The following is a 16,825-nucleotide window of genomic DNA, read 5'->3' as shown; positions in this document are numbered from 1 at the left end:
GAATTGTAATACAAACCTAGCACTTTGTTGTAATGCTATGGCTTTGGTTAAGTATTTGAATGATTTATTTACTACTGAGTGACAACAATTGTATGGAATGAAATGTTTGAATACTCCTAATTATGGGTGTTTATTTTTCATGCATTCAAGTATTTTGTATAGTTGTCATCTGTCACATTAAAATTTAATGGCAAGTACTTGTGTAGTATTTTTGATTATTGTGTACACATAGAATATAAAATATAGAACCTAAAAATAGCTAGTAAATAAATGTATGAGTAGTGACTAATCCATGGGTCCTGTTTATTGAATACAGGCCAGGTGCGGCAGTTGCAGGCTAATTGATGGCGAGCTAGTACAACTTGGAACAGAACCTGCCCCAACAACATCGCCCCCTCTATGGTTTGGTAGAGGCTGTTGTAGCTCTGCTCACCCCCTCCACTCTCATTCATACACTTACACAGCTATTCATTAAGCTGTGGCTTATGGACTCTTTGCATCCTTGGCCAATACTCATTATCGGATGCTGTGTTCATGGCTCATGAACAAAGACCTTAGTCTTATAGTGTGTGTGTGTGTGTGTGAGATGAATTGACTTTGATTTGAGTACTCTCCAGTTTGTTTAAATGTTACTTTTGAATTTTTCTGCAGATTGTAAATATTTTTGGGTATTGTTATAGTTTTGTCTTTGTTTTCATTTAATACATGGTACCAACACCAAATTGAATTATGTGCCTCTGGGTTGTTTATCTTTTCAACACCTCCATGAGATTAACTTTTGTCTTCTGTAGCCCAATCGTATATAATAGCTATTTCTATCTGCTATATTACAACATATACCCCACGTATATGCTACATTGACATTTACCACAATCCCTAAGAGTCCAGGCCTTAGGGCGTCTGCAGGCCAATATGGACTCTTGGAGCCAGCGCCACCAGCTGGCAACCGGAAATATGCCTTATTTGACAAACATCATCCGGTTAACATGAAACTTTGAATGTGTGGTATACATGTGACACTGAGCTGACTCCCATTTTAACCACGCCCATGCACTCAGGCCATGCCCCTGTCCCTAAAATTCGAACCGTTTACGCTACAGTCTTGTATAAGGGGTCATTGATCTCAACAGAGTTCTTTCTTTATTGGTGATCCTTTGACCCACCCACTGTGGTTTGCCCATGCCCCTTCAACAGATAATGAACTTTATGACATAGATTCTTATAGCAAGGAGTTCCATCTTCATTGGTGACTATTTGCAGCGTCTGAGTGCCGCGCAAATTCACTGCCACAAAGATTGGCCTCTGCCAGTAGCCCAACCTGCATAGAGGCGAGGGCCCGTTCATCGCTGCTTGCAGCTTTAATTAATTTATTGTTACCGCAGAGGTGCGCACGCCATAAAATAACGTCACCGCGGCTGTCCTTTCTTGTGCGAAGGCTCTGCAAGCTGTCATGGTGCATGGCCGTGCACCAAGGTTATAATGGTGAACAAAAACTAAGAAAATACTGAAAGACAAAAACATAAATAATAAAAATAAAATAAAAATAATTATTACAATTATTATTCTTAATTTTTGTCTTTGTTAATGTCTTTCATAGAGCAATTAATGTAATATCGTTCAGAGTTGACAGACGGGTGTAAGTCCCCTTCCTCTTCCTTTGTGTTGGCGTTCTAACCTCCGGTGGGTTTCTGAGGACTATGGTTACCTGGTCCTCAGATCTCTGCAGGGTGAATCCAGACAGCTAGCGGTCCAATAAGAGTTTTCTATTACACGACTAAAACAACTTCTGAATATCACCAAATCAAGTTCCTTCCCAAGGCTATTTTACAGCGGCACCATTACTCCGCCGGGCGCCCAAAACAATTGTGATTGGTTGAAGAAATGCCAGTAATCCAGAATAAGTTTTTCTCCTATGCCGTAATGCTGTGTGGACTGGCCAGACCCCCCTCCGCAGCACTGTGGAGGAAGCTCATCTAGCAGAGGCTGGAAGCATGTCTCCCTCTGAACTGCAGCAGGTTGAAGTTTTAATAGGCAGCCTCTGTCATCATTACATCCTCTTTTGAAACTGATGCCTTGTGACACTTACTTGACCAGTGGGGGTGTTCTGTGTCTCTCTTCAGTGACTGCACAGAGTAATGAATTTTTTATCTTAATCCAAACAGTCATTTAATGAGTACGCCTGAGAGGATTCATGTTCTCCTTAATTATCCCACACACACACACAGCTCAGTTAGATCTCATCCTGCTTTACTGCCATGAAGGGCAAGAATCTGAGTACCTGACCAGGCCTTGGGTCAGCACTTTCTAGTCCTTCTCAGCTCAGGGTTGGGTGGTCCTACTAACTTGGCGGGTCTCGTGCAAAATGTAATTGATTGGACCTGACAGCTCCGCAGGGCCAGCGAGCAGTCTGATTAAATGAGCAGCACAAGCTGCATCTTTAGTTAACCAAACAAAATGCAAATGTGTAATGTGGATTCATCATGTCAGAGACATTAAGAGCGCTGCATTCTGCAAGCAGTCAGCCATGCAGGCTACCATCGCTGCCATTGAACTAAATAAATGAATACCAAATGTCCTGAGTACTGAGTGACAGTACAGAAGTACAAATTGCTACTCGAAATAAACAAACAAGTAATTTATAGTCAAGCTACAGGTAAACATAAAAAACAATTCATACTATGTAGAATCCGATTTTTTTATTTTTGAATATCTGCCGATACAGAGTCCCGATCCGATACTTATATATAGATAATAGTGCGTTATTGGTTCACAAAAAAAATTAAGTAAACAAAGCAAAAAAAAATTGTCTTAGCTTAATACATTTAACTTACTGCAGCAAATGAGTCTTTTCTGTCAACACCAACAGTTCACTTTAGGATCTCAGCAAACCCTCAACCAAAGACTCTCTCAAGGTCCCCGCCGGACAACGAAAACTAAACTTAGTGACAAACATTGCGCTTAAAAGTCAATCTTTAATTTTCTTTCGTTTACTGATGTCGGCTGCAGGAAAATACAGCTGTAAGCTGGTTTCCTGGTGGAATTAAGGAAGAATTGGAGTTATCCACATCTGTAAAAAACGGGTGACTAAGAATGATGGACTTGGGGCGACCTCTAGCTCACCCAGTAGGAGTGTGAGCCCTATGTAGGCTGAGTCCTGCATTGGCCCGGGTTTGAACCCGACCTGCGGCCCTTTGCTGCAATTGTGGCAGTATTGTTACATCAGTACGTTTCAGCACAGTATATAGTAAAACCAGTATACCGGCAAATCTCTAGTGTACAGTATACTAGCAGAAACAAAATGGTAGCATTCCTTCTTCTGCTTCAGATAGGGCTGTAGTCAAGAACACCTTTGTCGAGTCCAGGACAAGTCGAGTCCGAGTCAAGGCCGAGTCCAAAAAGGTTCAAGTCCGAGTCAAGACCGAGTCCAGGACAGAAAAAAAGGTCTTATGCATGACAGTATTAAGACAATCAATTTGGGTTATTTGTTGATATAAAAGCAAAAACAGTGTCAGAACACCCAGGATTTATGAGTATAGCCATTCATCTTGATATCATATGGTGATAACTCATAATAGCTACATAGACAATACTGCTACAGTAGGTACCAGTACTGAGCATTTGAACAATTAACTTACAACATAACTTCCCTCCAGATGTAGTGTAGAAATGAAGTGACCAGTATTACAGAGTGTAGCCCTATGGTTGGTTTATGTCTTCCCTAAAAAATATTGTATTCTATTGTTATTTGGACGTGGGTTAATAGGAAATACATGTATTTTCAGAAAGCATTAAAGTTTGGTTAAACAACCATGAACAGAATGTAATTTAACATATGTTCGTTTTATTTGAGACAAATTGCAGAATTTTAAAATAAATCCATCAGGAAGACGTTGTATAGGGAACACACACACACACACAGCTGGCTCTGCAACGTTAGCTAATGCTCGCTAACATACAAACGGGCTAACTATTGCCAGTTAGCTTTTTTATAACGTAACAAAAACCTACCCATGTCGTAAGAGAAAAGTTTATTTAATGTAACAAAATGATGGCTCAAAAGGAGCACTAACACCACAGGTCTTATGTTGACAACGTGGACGCAGATATAGGAAACTCCGAAGGCAGCCGTAATATTTACCTAGTAAGCTAGGCTAACGCTGGTGCGCTAACAATAGCAAACATTGGCGTAGCGTTAGCTGTCTAAACTTGTAAAAAGCCAAACAGTATTCCCACCTGAACTGTGTTTTACTTTCCCTCCAATATTATCATCTACAGAATAAAGACACCTGGACTCGGTCGAGACCAAAAGCCATATTTGGCAAGACCAGTGGCCGAGTCCAAGACAAGTCCGAGTCCAAATACTACTGAGTCCGAGACATGTCCGAGTCCATGGAAAAATGGTCTTGAGTCCGGACTCGAGTCCAAGAATGGACTTGAGTCCAAGACTGGACTCGAGTACTACAGCCCTGGCTTCAGAAGCAGAAGCAATGTTTCAAGTGTATCATGTTTTGATCACAGTTTCTGTAGAGCTGTAGGTTTATTTAAAGCTTGTATGAATACCTATAAATAAATCTAGAAAAAACTAACATTATCGGAACTGTGTCTGCTGGAAAAAGACTGGTTAACTGCTTTTTGAACACAGACATAAAGGGTAAAGATACATGGGCACACTGCATGGACTGGCAGTTGAACATCTCTGGCATCTATATAGCGCTTTTCTAGTCTCAACAACTACTTAAAGCGCTTCTACATAGTACAGGAACCATTCACCGTTCACACACATTCATACACTGTGGCCGAGGCCACTGTACAAGGTGACACCTGCTCATCAGATAAACACACACACATTTACACTCCGATAACTCGAGGTTCAGTGTCTTGCCCAAGGACACTTTGTCATGGGACTGCAGGGATTGAACTACCAAATTTCTGATTGGCAGGCGACCGCTCAGCCACTGAGCCACTTGAATAAACATCTGTATTGCTCAACCATTTCACTGTGGACCAGATGTAGAACTGGAACTGTTGACTGTTGTACACTATATCTTTTTACAAAACTTGGTGTAGTAATAACTTTATTTATTCCATGAGGCCCTAAAAGCCACTGTATATTTTGACTGGCCTGACATACAAATTGTGCTGTGTCTCAGCAGGCCTAAACATCCAGTCCAGCAGTTGCCCCGGAGATGTGAGCACCCACACAATCCCCATCTGTGTTACACCAATCTGCCTCATAGACACTACATCCATGACGTTCCACCTCTGGGGTTGCTCTTGTTCTGTCGGAAATTCCACCGGGTGTCACTCTATTCTGATGTCCGTTGTCGGATGTCGACAGACCCTCCTCTGCAGTGCTGTGGAGGAAGGTCTGGCAATGCGAGACTACATACCCACTAACTGCCACACTGTTTACAAAGAGCGAAACACAAGCACAAGATACACATATGTTTACTAGAGCTACACAAGTTAAATTACTAGTTTTCAACAACTAAATTAATCTTAAAGTACTTTATTTTGATTAGCCATTAACTGGTTTGAGTCATTCATGATCATAAATGATCACATTCTGATCCAAGACATTTCAGAATGTCATATTGGGCATTGGAAAACACTGATTGTCATTTTACAGACCAAACAACTAGTTGATGAATCTGTAAAATAATCAACGGATCAATTGCTGACGGAAAGAACTGTTAATTGCAACCCTGATGTTTACCATTATCATGTTTACAATAGCATTATTCCTGAGCATCATCATTTGGTTTTAATTTCAGAACCACTCTCTTATTAATAACTAATTGTAATTTGTTGGTTCCCTCCCTCCCCTGCTGTGTTTATCTCAGTCACAAACAATAAATGTCACTTATTCACTCAGCAGGCAAAATGAAAGAGTGCTGCAGAGATGTTTGTGATGTGGTAAAGCGGTAAAGGAAAGAATGAACAGGGTTCTTTGTTTTTGAGAATGAGCATGTTTCCAGAATTTTGATTGGCTGCATACTGTATATATCCTGCAGTGTGTGTCCATTGTTTGCACGCTGTAGCGCTACTTCGGTCTTCCTTTCTCCTTTTTAGCAGCACTACCTTGCCTGTCAAGGCTTGGTGAAGCTGCAGGTTACTTGATCAACATTTGACAGACGTAAGCTAACTAATTTGAATGCAGCCATCACAACTTCTTTTTGTATTTTATTTTTTTGAAACTATTGTTTGGCCTTTCACTGTTATAGGATAGTTGGATGGCAGGAAAGGGGAGACAGAGGGAGGATATTTGTTTTTTCATAAACTTTTATAGAAACAGACTCCAGTGGAGGCGCCCCCTGCAGGAAATGAGATAGAATGCAGGTTTAAGGCATTTCTCGCATTGGCTTCACTTTAAAAGTGTATTTCATACTGGTAGACAATTTTGCATGCATGCAAGCATTTTTCTCACTTTCCAAATTCAGAAAACAGATTCACGGGTTACTACACTTAGTTCAGACACGTAACACTGTAAGGCTGAAACAATGAGTCATTATTCAATTAGTCAATTGACAGAAAAGGAATCACCAACTACTTGTATAATTGATTCATACTCTATGGTATTTTAACATTACCTAGTTCCAGGTTCGCGACTGTTCGCATAGGCAGCTTTCTTTGTATTATGTGACAGTTAACTGAATATCTTTGTGTTTTTGACTGTTGAAGACATCACCTTTGTCTTTTTGTGATGGACATTTTCCACTAAGCTCGGACATTTTATAGACCACCATATACAGAGATCATCAGGGCTTACCTGATGTAGTCGTTCTTACACAGGATCATGCCTCCTTTGCTGTAGCAGGTGCTGCTGTACTCGCCCAGCTGAGCATGGCAGCAAGAGCACTTGAGGCATCGCGTGTGCCAGTACCGCTCCATGGAGAAGAGCAGAAAACGGTCTGCGATTCGACCGCCACATCCTGCGCACAACCTGCCCCCTGTCCCCCCGCCACCGCCCATCACTGCCACTGTGGGCGCCTCCACCCTGCTGTTCACCATAGCAACCTGAGAAGAGAAGACAAACGGTTGAGTCAGGACAGTGGAAATATTCAATAGAAATAGTTCAAGATAGTGGATCCTTGATTGAGCAGCTCCAAATTGCTGACTTTTCTGAAGTGAATGTCTCTGTGTGTGTGTGTGTGTGTGCGCGCACGCACGCACGCACGCACATGCGGCAGTTGACGTTTTTGGTGTTCTTAAGGTTTTTTAGACAAATCTTGTTGCTAAAGTGATACTTTTAAAACGGTGCCTGAACAGATACTTCCTAATAAAGTTAATTTATAGAATGTTATTAAAGAATGACTTGTTCATTGCTTAGGCCATATGGTCAAAATTAAAGATTTAATAATAATGTAATAACTATAACTTATACCAATTACTTATTTCACCAGTAAATTGCTGTTGATTGACAAAAACAACCACCAGATGGGAAAAGGGTATTTTACAACAACTTTGAATGCACCACGAGGCTACCTGTTTTAAGCAAATGCATCGTCCGTGTTACTAATTCCGAGAACAGCAGCTGTTTACGCCCCGGTGTTGAAATCCCCCTACAGCAGTGGTTTCCAAACTTTTTTCAATAATGTACCCCATTTCAATTATGTTTTTAAGCCATGTACCCCCTGACCAGCAATAGCTTTATTAAACAGCAGTTTGACTCTAATTTTGGTCTGATAGGTTTTTAGCGTAATATCTGTTGAAAACACCTATAGCTTATACATGATTCACACAGACAGACTGCAGCCTATGATTACACCCTTAAGATATCAACACCTGGAGATATTTGGGCTAAACATTTATTCCAAACTTTATCGAAATCACCAATGGACTAGTGCCAAATCCAAATTTCAAGAGGCGCAATATGTCTCGGCCTACAAATCCTATTCAACATAGTATTTAGGAAAATAATCTTTGTTTGATGCAGCTCCTCACCAAAAAAATACATCACAAATTATTTTAATGTATTTTGAAATGAAAATGATCCCAAATTGTAAATGTGTAAATAATCGTTGCAATTAGATATTTTTTCCAGATCGTTCGTAGGAGATATCTTCTTTCATACAGCATTCCTACAAAGACAGGCTACAGCCTATAATTACAACCTGAGGGACATCAACACCTGTTTTAAACACCTGTAAATATATCCCATCATACAAGACAGCACCTCATATCATCCTTTTTTAATTTGAAGAGACCATAGTCTTCTACTTCTATCTGAGGAATAAACAGATTTGCTTGATGTGAATGAATGAACGGTTTTAATAGTTAGCTAAATGTATGGTTAAAATAGATGTAAGATTTAAAGTTAATTTGTATATTTTAGTTAATTTACCAAAACGTATTTACAATGTGTATTTGTGTTCTGATTTTCCTCACATTTACCTGAGTTCTCCTAGCATCTGATTGGGTAATTTAGCTACCCAATCAGTAGCAGTGTTGTTGTAGAGCTGATGACGTGTAAAGAATAGTAAAGTGCTGCTCAACAAAGTTATCCATCTCCATTAAGCTATTTCTTCTTATTAAGCGTGATACTAGTATCGCGTTGCCAGACCTTCCTCCACACACTTGTCTTGGGGCGGTGCTAAGTGCCGGGCAGAACCACGGTGCCCCTGCAAAATAGCCTCGGGAAAGAACTTGTTTCGAAGGAACGTGTACGTTAAAACTGTTTACATTTGGGCTATGAAAAATGTAGTTAGTAGCCCGTGGGTCCAGAGTTTTAAAATGTAAGCGTCTAACCCTTAACTTAAACATCTTGGCTTACAGTCATGTTGGATCTATCCAAAGATTTGACTGTGCTGTTCTTCAGTCAGTGTGACCATGCCTGTGTGAAGAGTCTAATTTGAGGGAACACTTTAGAAGAAAACCAAGAGTTCATTCAAGTTCTTCCATCTTATCCTCAGTACATTTACTGGGCTGAGAATGTAGACAGAACCACAGTCCTCCATCCATCCATCTTCGACCGATTATCCGGTATCGGGTTGCGGGGGCAGCAGCTCCAGTAGAGGACCCCAAACTTCCCTTTCCCAAGCCACATCGACCAGCTCCGACTGTGGGATCCAGAGGCGTTCCCAGGCCAGGTTGGAGATATAATCCCTCCACCTAGTCCTGGGTCTTCCCAGAGGCCTCCTCCCAGCTGGATGTGCCTGGAACACCTCCCTAGGGAGGCACCCAGGAGGCATCCTTACCAGATGCCCGAACCACCTCAACTGGCTCCTTTTGACGCGAAGGAGCAGCGGCTCTACTCCGAGCTCCTCTCGGATGACTATCTCTTAGGGAGACGCCAGCCACCCTCATGAGGAAACCCATTTCGGCCGCTTGTACCCTGGATCTCGTTCTTTCGGTCATGACCGAGCCTTCATGACCATAGGTGAGGGTAGGAACGAAAATTGCCCGGTAGATCGAGAGCTTTGCCTTCTGGCTCAGCTCCATTTTCGTCACAACGGTGCAATAAACAGAATGTAATACCGCACCAGCTGCTCCGATTCTCCGACCAATCTCACGCTCCATGGTCCCCTTACTCGCGAACAAGACCCCAAGGTACTTAAACTCCTTCACTTGGGGTAAGGACTCAATCCCTAGCCGAAGAAAGCACTCCATCGGTTTCCTGCTGAGAACCATGGCCTCAAATTTAGAGGTGCTGATCCTCATCCCAGCCGCTTCAAACTCGGCTGCGAACCGATCCAGTGAGTGCTCAAGGTCACAGACCGATGATGAGAACCACAGTCCTGTTTTTTTCTAAATGTGGCTATTGGCATGAGATCTCATCGATCGGTTTTGAAATTTCCAAGTAAAAGGCTTGGGGCTATTTACATGGGGGGTACAAAGCCTTTTACACACACACACACACACACACACACACACTGCAAATTCCTCTTATTTTAACTTGATTATATATCTTGTTAAGGAGGAGGCTCTCTGAAGCTGTGCAGCATGGCTGCTCTATGACAGAACCCTTTTTGGAAATATAGTTCACTTGATTCAGAGTTAAAAATAAAGTTATTGTAAAACAGTTTCAAAATGAAATGGTTATAAACATTGTTTCTATAGCTGTCGGTGGAAAGAGTGTTACGCATATGTCATTGGGCAACGCTTACTGTATTTCTCCTTTCTTCACTTTTCATTACAAAACTGAACTGATTTCATGCACAGCTGGGAATAATATTGCTTTTGAATCACACTACAACCATAGCAGTGTGTGCTACTCAGCAATGAGTCAGCAGCACTGCCTCTTCCGTGATTTATAATAAGCGCCAACAACAACAACAGAAAATAATTGCAGGGCTAGATTTCATTTTCCGAATGAGCAACAGCAGCACAATTTGTCCTCCAGAGCATCTTATTTCAGCAAGGGCATGTTTAGCTTTACGACCAGCCTTCCCACAAGATTATTTGAGATTGTAGCAGCTGGTCCTCTGCAGTGAAGCAGGCTGCCCTCAATGCCCTCATTTTCTAGAGTAGACACCTGGCTCTAATCAGCCACAGGAACACCATGTTAGGGCACCATTAGAACCACCAAAAAGCCTCATGCACCAGGACAGAACCTTCCTAATAGTGGAGGCTTATTCAATGATGTGAAAAGGGAACTACTTCACAAATTAAACCATTGAATACTGGTGTTCCCAAAATAGCAGGACAGCATTACATTCTTATTTTAGAGGCTGAAATAACTTCAAGGCATGATATCTTTACTTACAGTGTAAGACTTCTTTTTGTGCTTTTCCAAATATAGCATTAAGTACAATTTGAAGTTATTGTACTTAATTATCAGAGTACACAATGAATCAAAGCAACTTCTATCTGATAGATGGATCCACAACGAGCCTACCTTACTAACAAATACAGCAGCAAAGTGGGCAGAGCTGCTAGTTAAGGAAGCATGTTTTCCTCGGTAAGTTCCTATTTTGAATATATTTTTTTAAATATGTGTTTCCCAGACAGAGGTTCTACTTGGGCAACACGCCCAAAAGATACCCGCCGAGGTGGATAAAATCAGAATTACGTTTTTTCCCCAATCATTGATGTAATTTTATAACACACAGGCAGACCAACGGCCTACAGCTCCTCCACCATGCGCAGAATGGTTTAAGGTTAAGTTGTAAATACAATATTTCAGCTTTGGTTAACGTTAACCAGGTTTTTTATTTGCTGAACCAAACATTTTATTTCACAAAGAAACAAGATTTAGTTGACAATGCAAAACTACACTTTATCTGTATCATCTTCTAGTCTGGTTGGTTTTACATGTAAATAATAGGTATCTGTTTCTAAATGATGTTGTTATGTAGTCATAATCTAGTTTTTTGTTTGTTTGTTACGAATTACACCACCTACCACCACAAGTAAATTCTCAACCTGGGAATCACTGTATACAGAACCAAAGAGTCTCCTGAATAATTCCTTCATACTATAGATTTACAATATTGTATAACTGATTGTATAAATATTCTAAATGTATCAACTTTACACTGGTTGTTGCTTTGATGAATAGAAAGCCGGTTGTGTTCCTGAAGTAGGGAAATTTCATTCAAAATCACATTTACTAATTCATTTTGTGTAAATAATAACCTTAATAACTACAAAATACAGTATGTCCTTTGGAACATAGCTCAACAGTATGTCATGTGGCTTATCTTTGTCTGGATTTATTTTCGTCTTTAGCGTCCTTTAACAAACATGTATTTACCATCAGCCATAGACATTTGACAATTTGGCCAAGTTTTTGTGAATATTGTAAAAAGAGATATTTACTGAGACATGCATGGAGTTAGAGAAGCTAGTGGAGCTTCATTGTTTCAACTCACTCTAGCCAGCTGTGACATCAGAATACTATCATATTCAGAGCACTGTTACAATCAAGAGAAAATCACTACATCATCGTTGTTCAACTAGATTCATACTGAGAACACAGGATGTCTTAGGTCAGCCTCAATGGACTTGTCGCCCCCCTCCCCCCCATCTATTTCCTGTCTTCAGTGCCAGATTCCTTTGGGCGGCACATCATGAGCCATGAAATCAAAAAGCAGGCAGAGTCTGCATCATACACAGCTCCCACCCCAGTGAAATGAAGTGAGAGCAATTTTAGATGGATCCAACAACTCATTCACCAATGTGAAAACATATTTTTACCTTGCAGTTTGTCTCTCCTCTTGTCAATCACTTGCAGTTTTCACTAGCATCTATATGGATACGAACACTTGCAGCTGGTTGCTGGAAGCGGTCTGGGTGTCCCATGCTTAGACACATCTAATGAAGTGTTAAAAGGGAATTTTTTGCCATTTTAAACCTCGTCTCTATCTGACCGAGGAACATAGTGTGAAAAAAAATGGAAAATGGGGAGAGTATGAAGCAAAGGGCCTCAGGTCAAATCCAGGCCACAAGTACTGTAGCTACAAGCTACAACAACAGAGAAGTTGTTCAAATGTCTTCATTTCTCCCCACAACAACATGTAACATGTCCAGTTGTGTAGTATTTGGCTCAAAAGCCTTTATCTGCAATTTATGATGGTAGAAAATGTTGCTATGTTCTACAACTGTCCACTGCTAACTATAGTAATGTTAGATGCATGCTAACGGCAGGAAAACCTTTAATCTTGGCTGCCAATTTTGTTCAATTCTCCACAATTTTGAGTCACATTAGTGCTGAAACATATCCGGTTGGGTAGTATTTGGTTTAAAAACCTTTTACCTTCAATTTTTGATGGAAGAAAGTTCAGCTATATTCTATAACTGTCCACTGCTAACTATAGTAGCTGCATGCTAACGGCAAGAAAATATGTAATCGTTGTTGATTTCTCCCCAATTTCGGGTCACATTAACACTGAAGTGTGTATGTTGTGTAATCATTTATTTATAAGCCCTTTATTGGTGGTTTTCACGGTACAAAGTCCGGCTGTTTACTCCGTTGAAGCCACCTGTCACTGCCCGATGTGGGACGAGTGCAGATGTTAGTTGTGCATGCTCAGATTTAAATGGTTTACGGCATTATGTGTCATACTGAAATTTGTGAAATCCATGAATTTTTTAACTTTTGTCATTACAAACAATAACAGAAGATGGGAATCATTTAAAAAAAACATTTAACTATCTATGGCTGTTTGATTGCTAACGTTAGCTCTAAAACACCATTTAAGTGACAGCCTTTGTTGTGTTTGATTGCTAGCTTGTAGCTAAGCTAGCAGTCATTTCAAAAACTTTAAGCCATCTATGGCTGTTTGATTGCTAACGTTAGCTCAAAACACCATTCAACTGCCAGCCTTTTTGTGTTTGATGCTAACTTGTAGCCAGCAGTGAACAGACTTCGTTAAGTAGGTCCATTTTTACTGTGTTGACATTACAAAGCCTCTTGTTAGCATCTTGTAGGCTACTTGTAGCAATGTGATGCATGCATGACTCAAATTTGCACTGGACTTACATCGTGGAGTGTCACCACCAACTGTTTGGAGACAGCAACAACAGGAACGCTTATAAGGAAAGCTGACCAATCAGAGCAGACTGGGTTTTTCAAAAAGGGGGCTTAAAGAGACAGGTGCTCCAATTGAGTTTCTCATTCAGAGAGTGAATACGGGTGCAGCAGTATTGGGCAGGATGAGAAAAACTTTTGGAACATTAAAGCATGTAAACATGTTTTAGGACAAACACAAGTAGGAACCTGAAAATGCTATATAATATGGCATTTTAGGCTGATTTTTAAAAGAGTACACAGACTCCAACAACCTTAAGCTTCATATAGCACACACTGGGGAATTTATTTCTTCAATGACTAAGGTGGGTAACTAAAGGGGGTGAGGATTTTTAAATGTCACATGAAGCATTTGTGCACCACTTACTTTTCGCGCCATAACATTTGTACCAAATTATAAGTAAAACCATACACCCTCAGTACCGATTGGACATCCCCATTAAAGTTAGCGAGTGTTCCCTTTGAGGGGAAGATACAGCAGTCAAGGCTAAGCCAAAGAGGATAAGAGGCCTTAATTAATGAATCCTTAATACAACATGTACGCTAACAGTGAAACCTCAAACATTTCCTTAATAAAAAGTTAAATATTTTTGGACATGTGTGTAACTAATTGCAGAGGACCAGCTACTGTAATCATCATGCAAACACTTGTGCTATTTCAAGACATTTCAAGACATCTGCCAAATGGCTCTGTGATAAAATCCTTATCCAGTTACAAGGAATTTGGTTTTTGTTGCTTTAAGTCAATCAAGACATACTCAGAAATAGACTAAATACAAAAAATAGCTAAAGCATGGACAACTAAGTTGAACAAGGCAAAAAATATGCTATGCAGATAATGTTTAGGTTTAAAGTTGTTTCGTATGAATGTTTGTTGCTTTTTTCCTTATATGTTGTTTGACTATTGATGATATTTCCACTGCTTAACGTGGTCTGTCATGTGACTTTACCTGTAGACACCAAGTGTGTGACTCTTTACCGCTGCATATTGACCATGTGATCACTTACTAAAGAGCTATGAGAGACAGCTCAAAGGCAACCATTTTGTTGTTACCCTATTGAAGGCTTTAAAGGGTAACTACCATTTTTTCCACCCTATTTTTCTGTGGTTTTCTGTCTAAGTGACTGATGGGAACAACGATCTTTGACGTTGGTCCAGTATTTAGTGAGATTGCTGTAGTCGGCTGTGGAGAAACGTGCTACAATAAAAGTTAATAAAGCAATTGTCCAGCTTCTATTTACCTTCACAAAAGTGCTTATTTTGAAACTGACAGGCTCAGATTAATATTCTAAGTGTATGACAACATTATGGAAAGGATCCCTTCCGAGAAAGACTTTTTAGTTTTAGTTTGCAAAGTTGTCCAATGATAGGTGAACACCGCCCACCTTTTTAAAAATAAATACTTTGAGCGTGTATTGAGCTGCTAATCAGTAAACTATGTGTTTATTTCAACCAAAACTAGAGTTGTGATGGTTGGAAAAGTTGAAAGACAACCAAAAACGGCTTTATACAGTTTTAGTTTTATAGTCTGGTGGGTTTTGTGAACCCAATTTTGCGGATTCCTTTATGTTTAAAATTAGGATCTTAGTCTTTAACCGAAAGGCCAACCTCCTTAGAAATCCTTTCCATAATGTTGTCGGGACACAAAAACACAGGAAAATAGGGTACAGGTTGAAAAAAACAATAGTTACCCTTTATTGGCTGAAAGGCAATGGCATGTTTTAATGATGTAGCGATGAAGAAATTAAAAGCATTTGATTTTTACCCTCTTGAATGCCTCAGTTTCCTTCAGTCTTTTTACAGATAATGTATATTGTGAACTAAGTTTGGGACTATCCAGAAAGTTAAAAATAAGTAGTCCATGGCATTCTTCTTTTAAATGTAACTGGGGTAAGAATAATGTAAGAACCAACCAATAGCCAGGAACTCCCTGAGGTTTCTGCCTGTTTAAAGGAAGTTTGTCCTTGCTGCTGTTGCGCCAAATGCTTCCTCCTTGGGGGAATTGTTGGGTCTCTGTAAATTATAGTGTGACCTACTCTATCTGTGTGTGTCCGAGTGTCCCGAGATAACTTCACTTATGATTTCAGACTATAAATAAACTTGAATTGAATCTCAAATTCTTCTATGCACTGCACTTGACATGCTAAATCATCCATCCATCCATCAGCTTTTCCGGTATCGAGTTGCGGGGGCAGCAACTTCAGTAGGGGACCCCAAACTTCCCTTTCCCGAGCCACAACCAGCTCCGACTGGGGGATCCCGAGGCGTTCCCAGACCTGATTGGAGATATAATCTCTCCACCTAGTCCTGGGCCTTCCCCGAGGCCTCCTCCCAGCTGGACGTGCCTGGAACACCTCCCTAGGGAGGCGCCCAGGAGGCATCCTTACCAGAGGCCCGAACCACCTCAACTGCTTAATCAACCTACTTTAAATATCCAAAAAGGACAACCTTTAGAATATTAAGAAAAAAGAAAGACTATACACTTCTAGTGTGGAAAAGACAAATTGATCCTCCTCCAATGTAAAAACACTCCATATATGGATCGTGGTTTGAAAGGCCAAGATGCATTAATTCTCTGAGATCCTTCTCTTAATATAGCTTTTATTAGCAACACTTCAATAATTTATCTTGTGACTAGATTACATCCAACTCCAATATTAACTTTAGTCCACAACCCCTTTTCCCAAAAGACATGTTGACACGTGACAGTAGAAAAATGCCCATTTTGAAGTACTGCTGTCTACATGTAGAGTCTCTTTTGACAAACATGTTTAAAAATCATTTTCAGTAAAGTTAATTTTATTTTAGGACTTATGTGTTTCAGACGTAGGAACTTCTCAAAGCGTGAAATCAGGAGACACACCAAAGATCAACACTCGACTACTTTCACTTTTGATGCTTTGAGTACATTTTGCTGATGATAGTGACTTTTGTCTTTATTTCATTGTCTTTCAAAATTATTGGGGCTGCATCCGACAATTTTAGTTTGCAAAGTGGTCTGATGATAGACTGGGTAAGCCTCGCCCGCTCTGCTGGCGATTTGATTTGCAGCCCCTGGAAACCTGCACGTTTAATTCTCCTGTTTCTGTTCACAATTTTGCGGGAACCAATCATCAACTGGCTTATCTACCTGGAGCGCTATTGGTGGGTTTAACACGATGACCATAGAGAAGCAACCAAGCAGCGTCTTGTTTACATTCAACACAGCGGCCTTTTTGCAGCACAGCTTTTTGCGGATGATGTGGTCCTGGTGGCATCATCGGTTTGTGACCTTGAGCACTCACTGGATCGGTTCGCAGCCGAGTGTGAAGCGGCTGGGATGAGGATCAGCACCTCTAAATCTGAGGCCATGG

At 40.5% G+C, this 16,825-nt stretch overlaps 1 protein-coding gene and 1 long non-coding RNA gene across 2 annotated transcripts in view; one reads left to right on the top strand and one right to left on the bottom strand.

Annotated features, from left to right (window-relative positions):
- The window catches only part of lmo4a (LIM domain only 4a), a 24,136-nt gene that overhangs the window by 3,123 nt on the left and 4,188 nt on the right, over nt 1-16,825 (bottom strand). The window contains exon 2 of the mRNA XM_034896243.1: nt 6,770-7,017. Within this exon, the coding sequence (XP_034752134.1) occupies nt 6,770-7,017 (248 nt within the window). The remainder of the gene's footprint in view (nt 1-6,769; nt 7,018-16,825) is intronic.
- Nucleotides 730-16,825, top strand: part of LOC117959241 — an 18,304-nt gene continuing 2,208 nt past the window's right edge. The window contains exons 1-2 of the long non-coding RNA XR_004659899.1: nt 730-741; nt 13,503-13,507. This is a non-coding gene — a long non-coding RNA (uncharacterized LOC117959241). The remainder of the gene's footprint in view (nt 742-13,502; nt 13,508-16,825) is intronic.

This window comes from Etheostoma cragini, chromosome 16 (assembly GCF_013103735.1).
Source record: "Etheostoma cragini isolate CJK2018 chromosome 16, CSU_Ecrag_1.0, whole genome shotgun sequence".
NCBI classification, from domain to species: domain Eukaryota; kingdom Metazoa; phylum Chordata; class Actinopteri; order Perciformes; family Percidae; genus Etheostoma; species Etheostoma cragini.
Note: the sequence above shows the minus strand (reverse complement) of the source record. Positions and strands in the feature narration are given on the sequence as shown.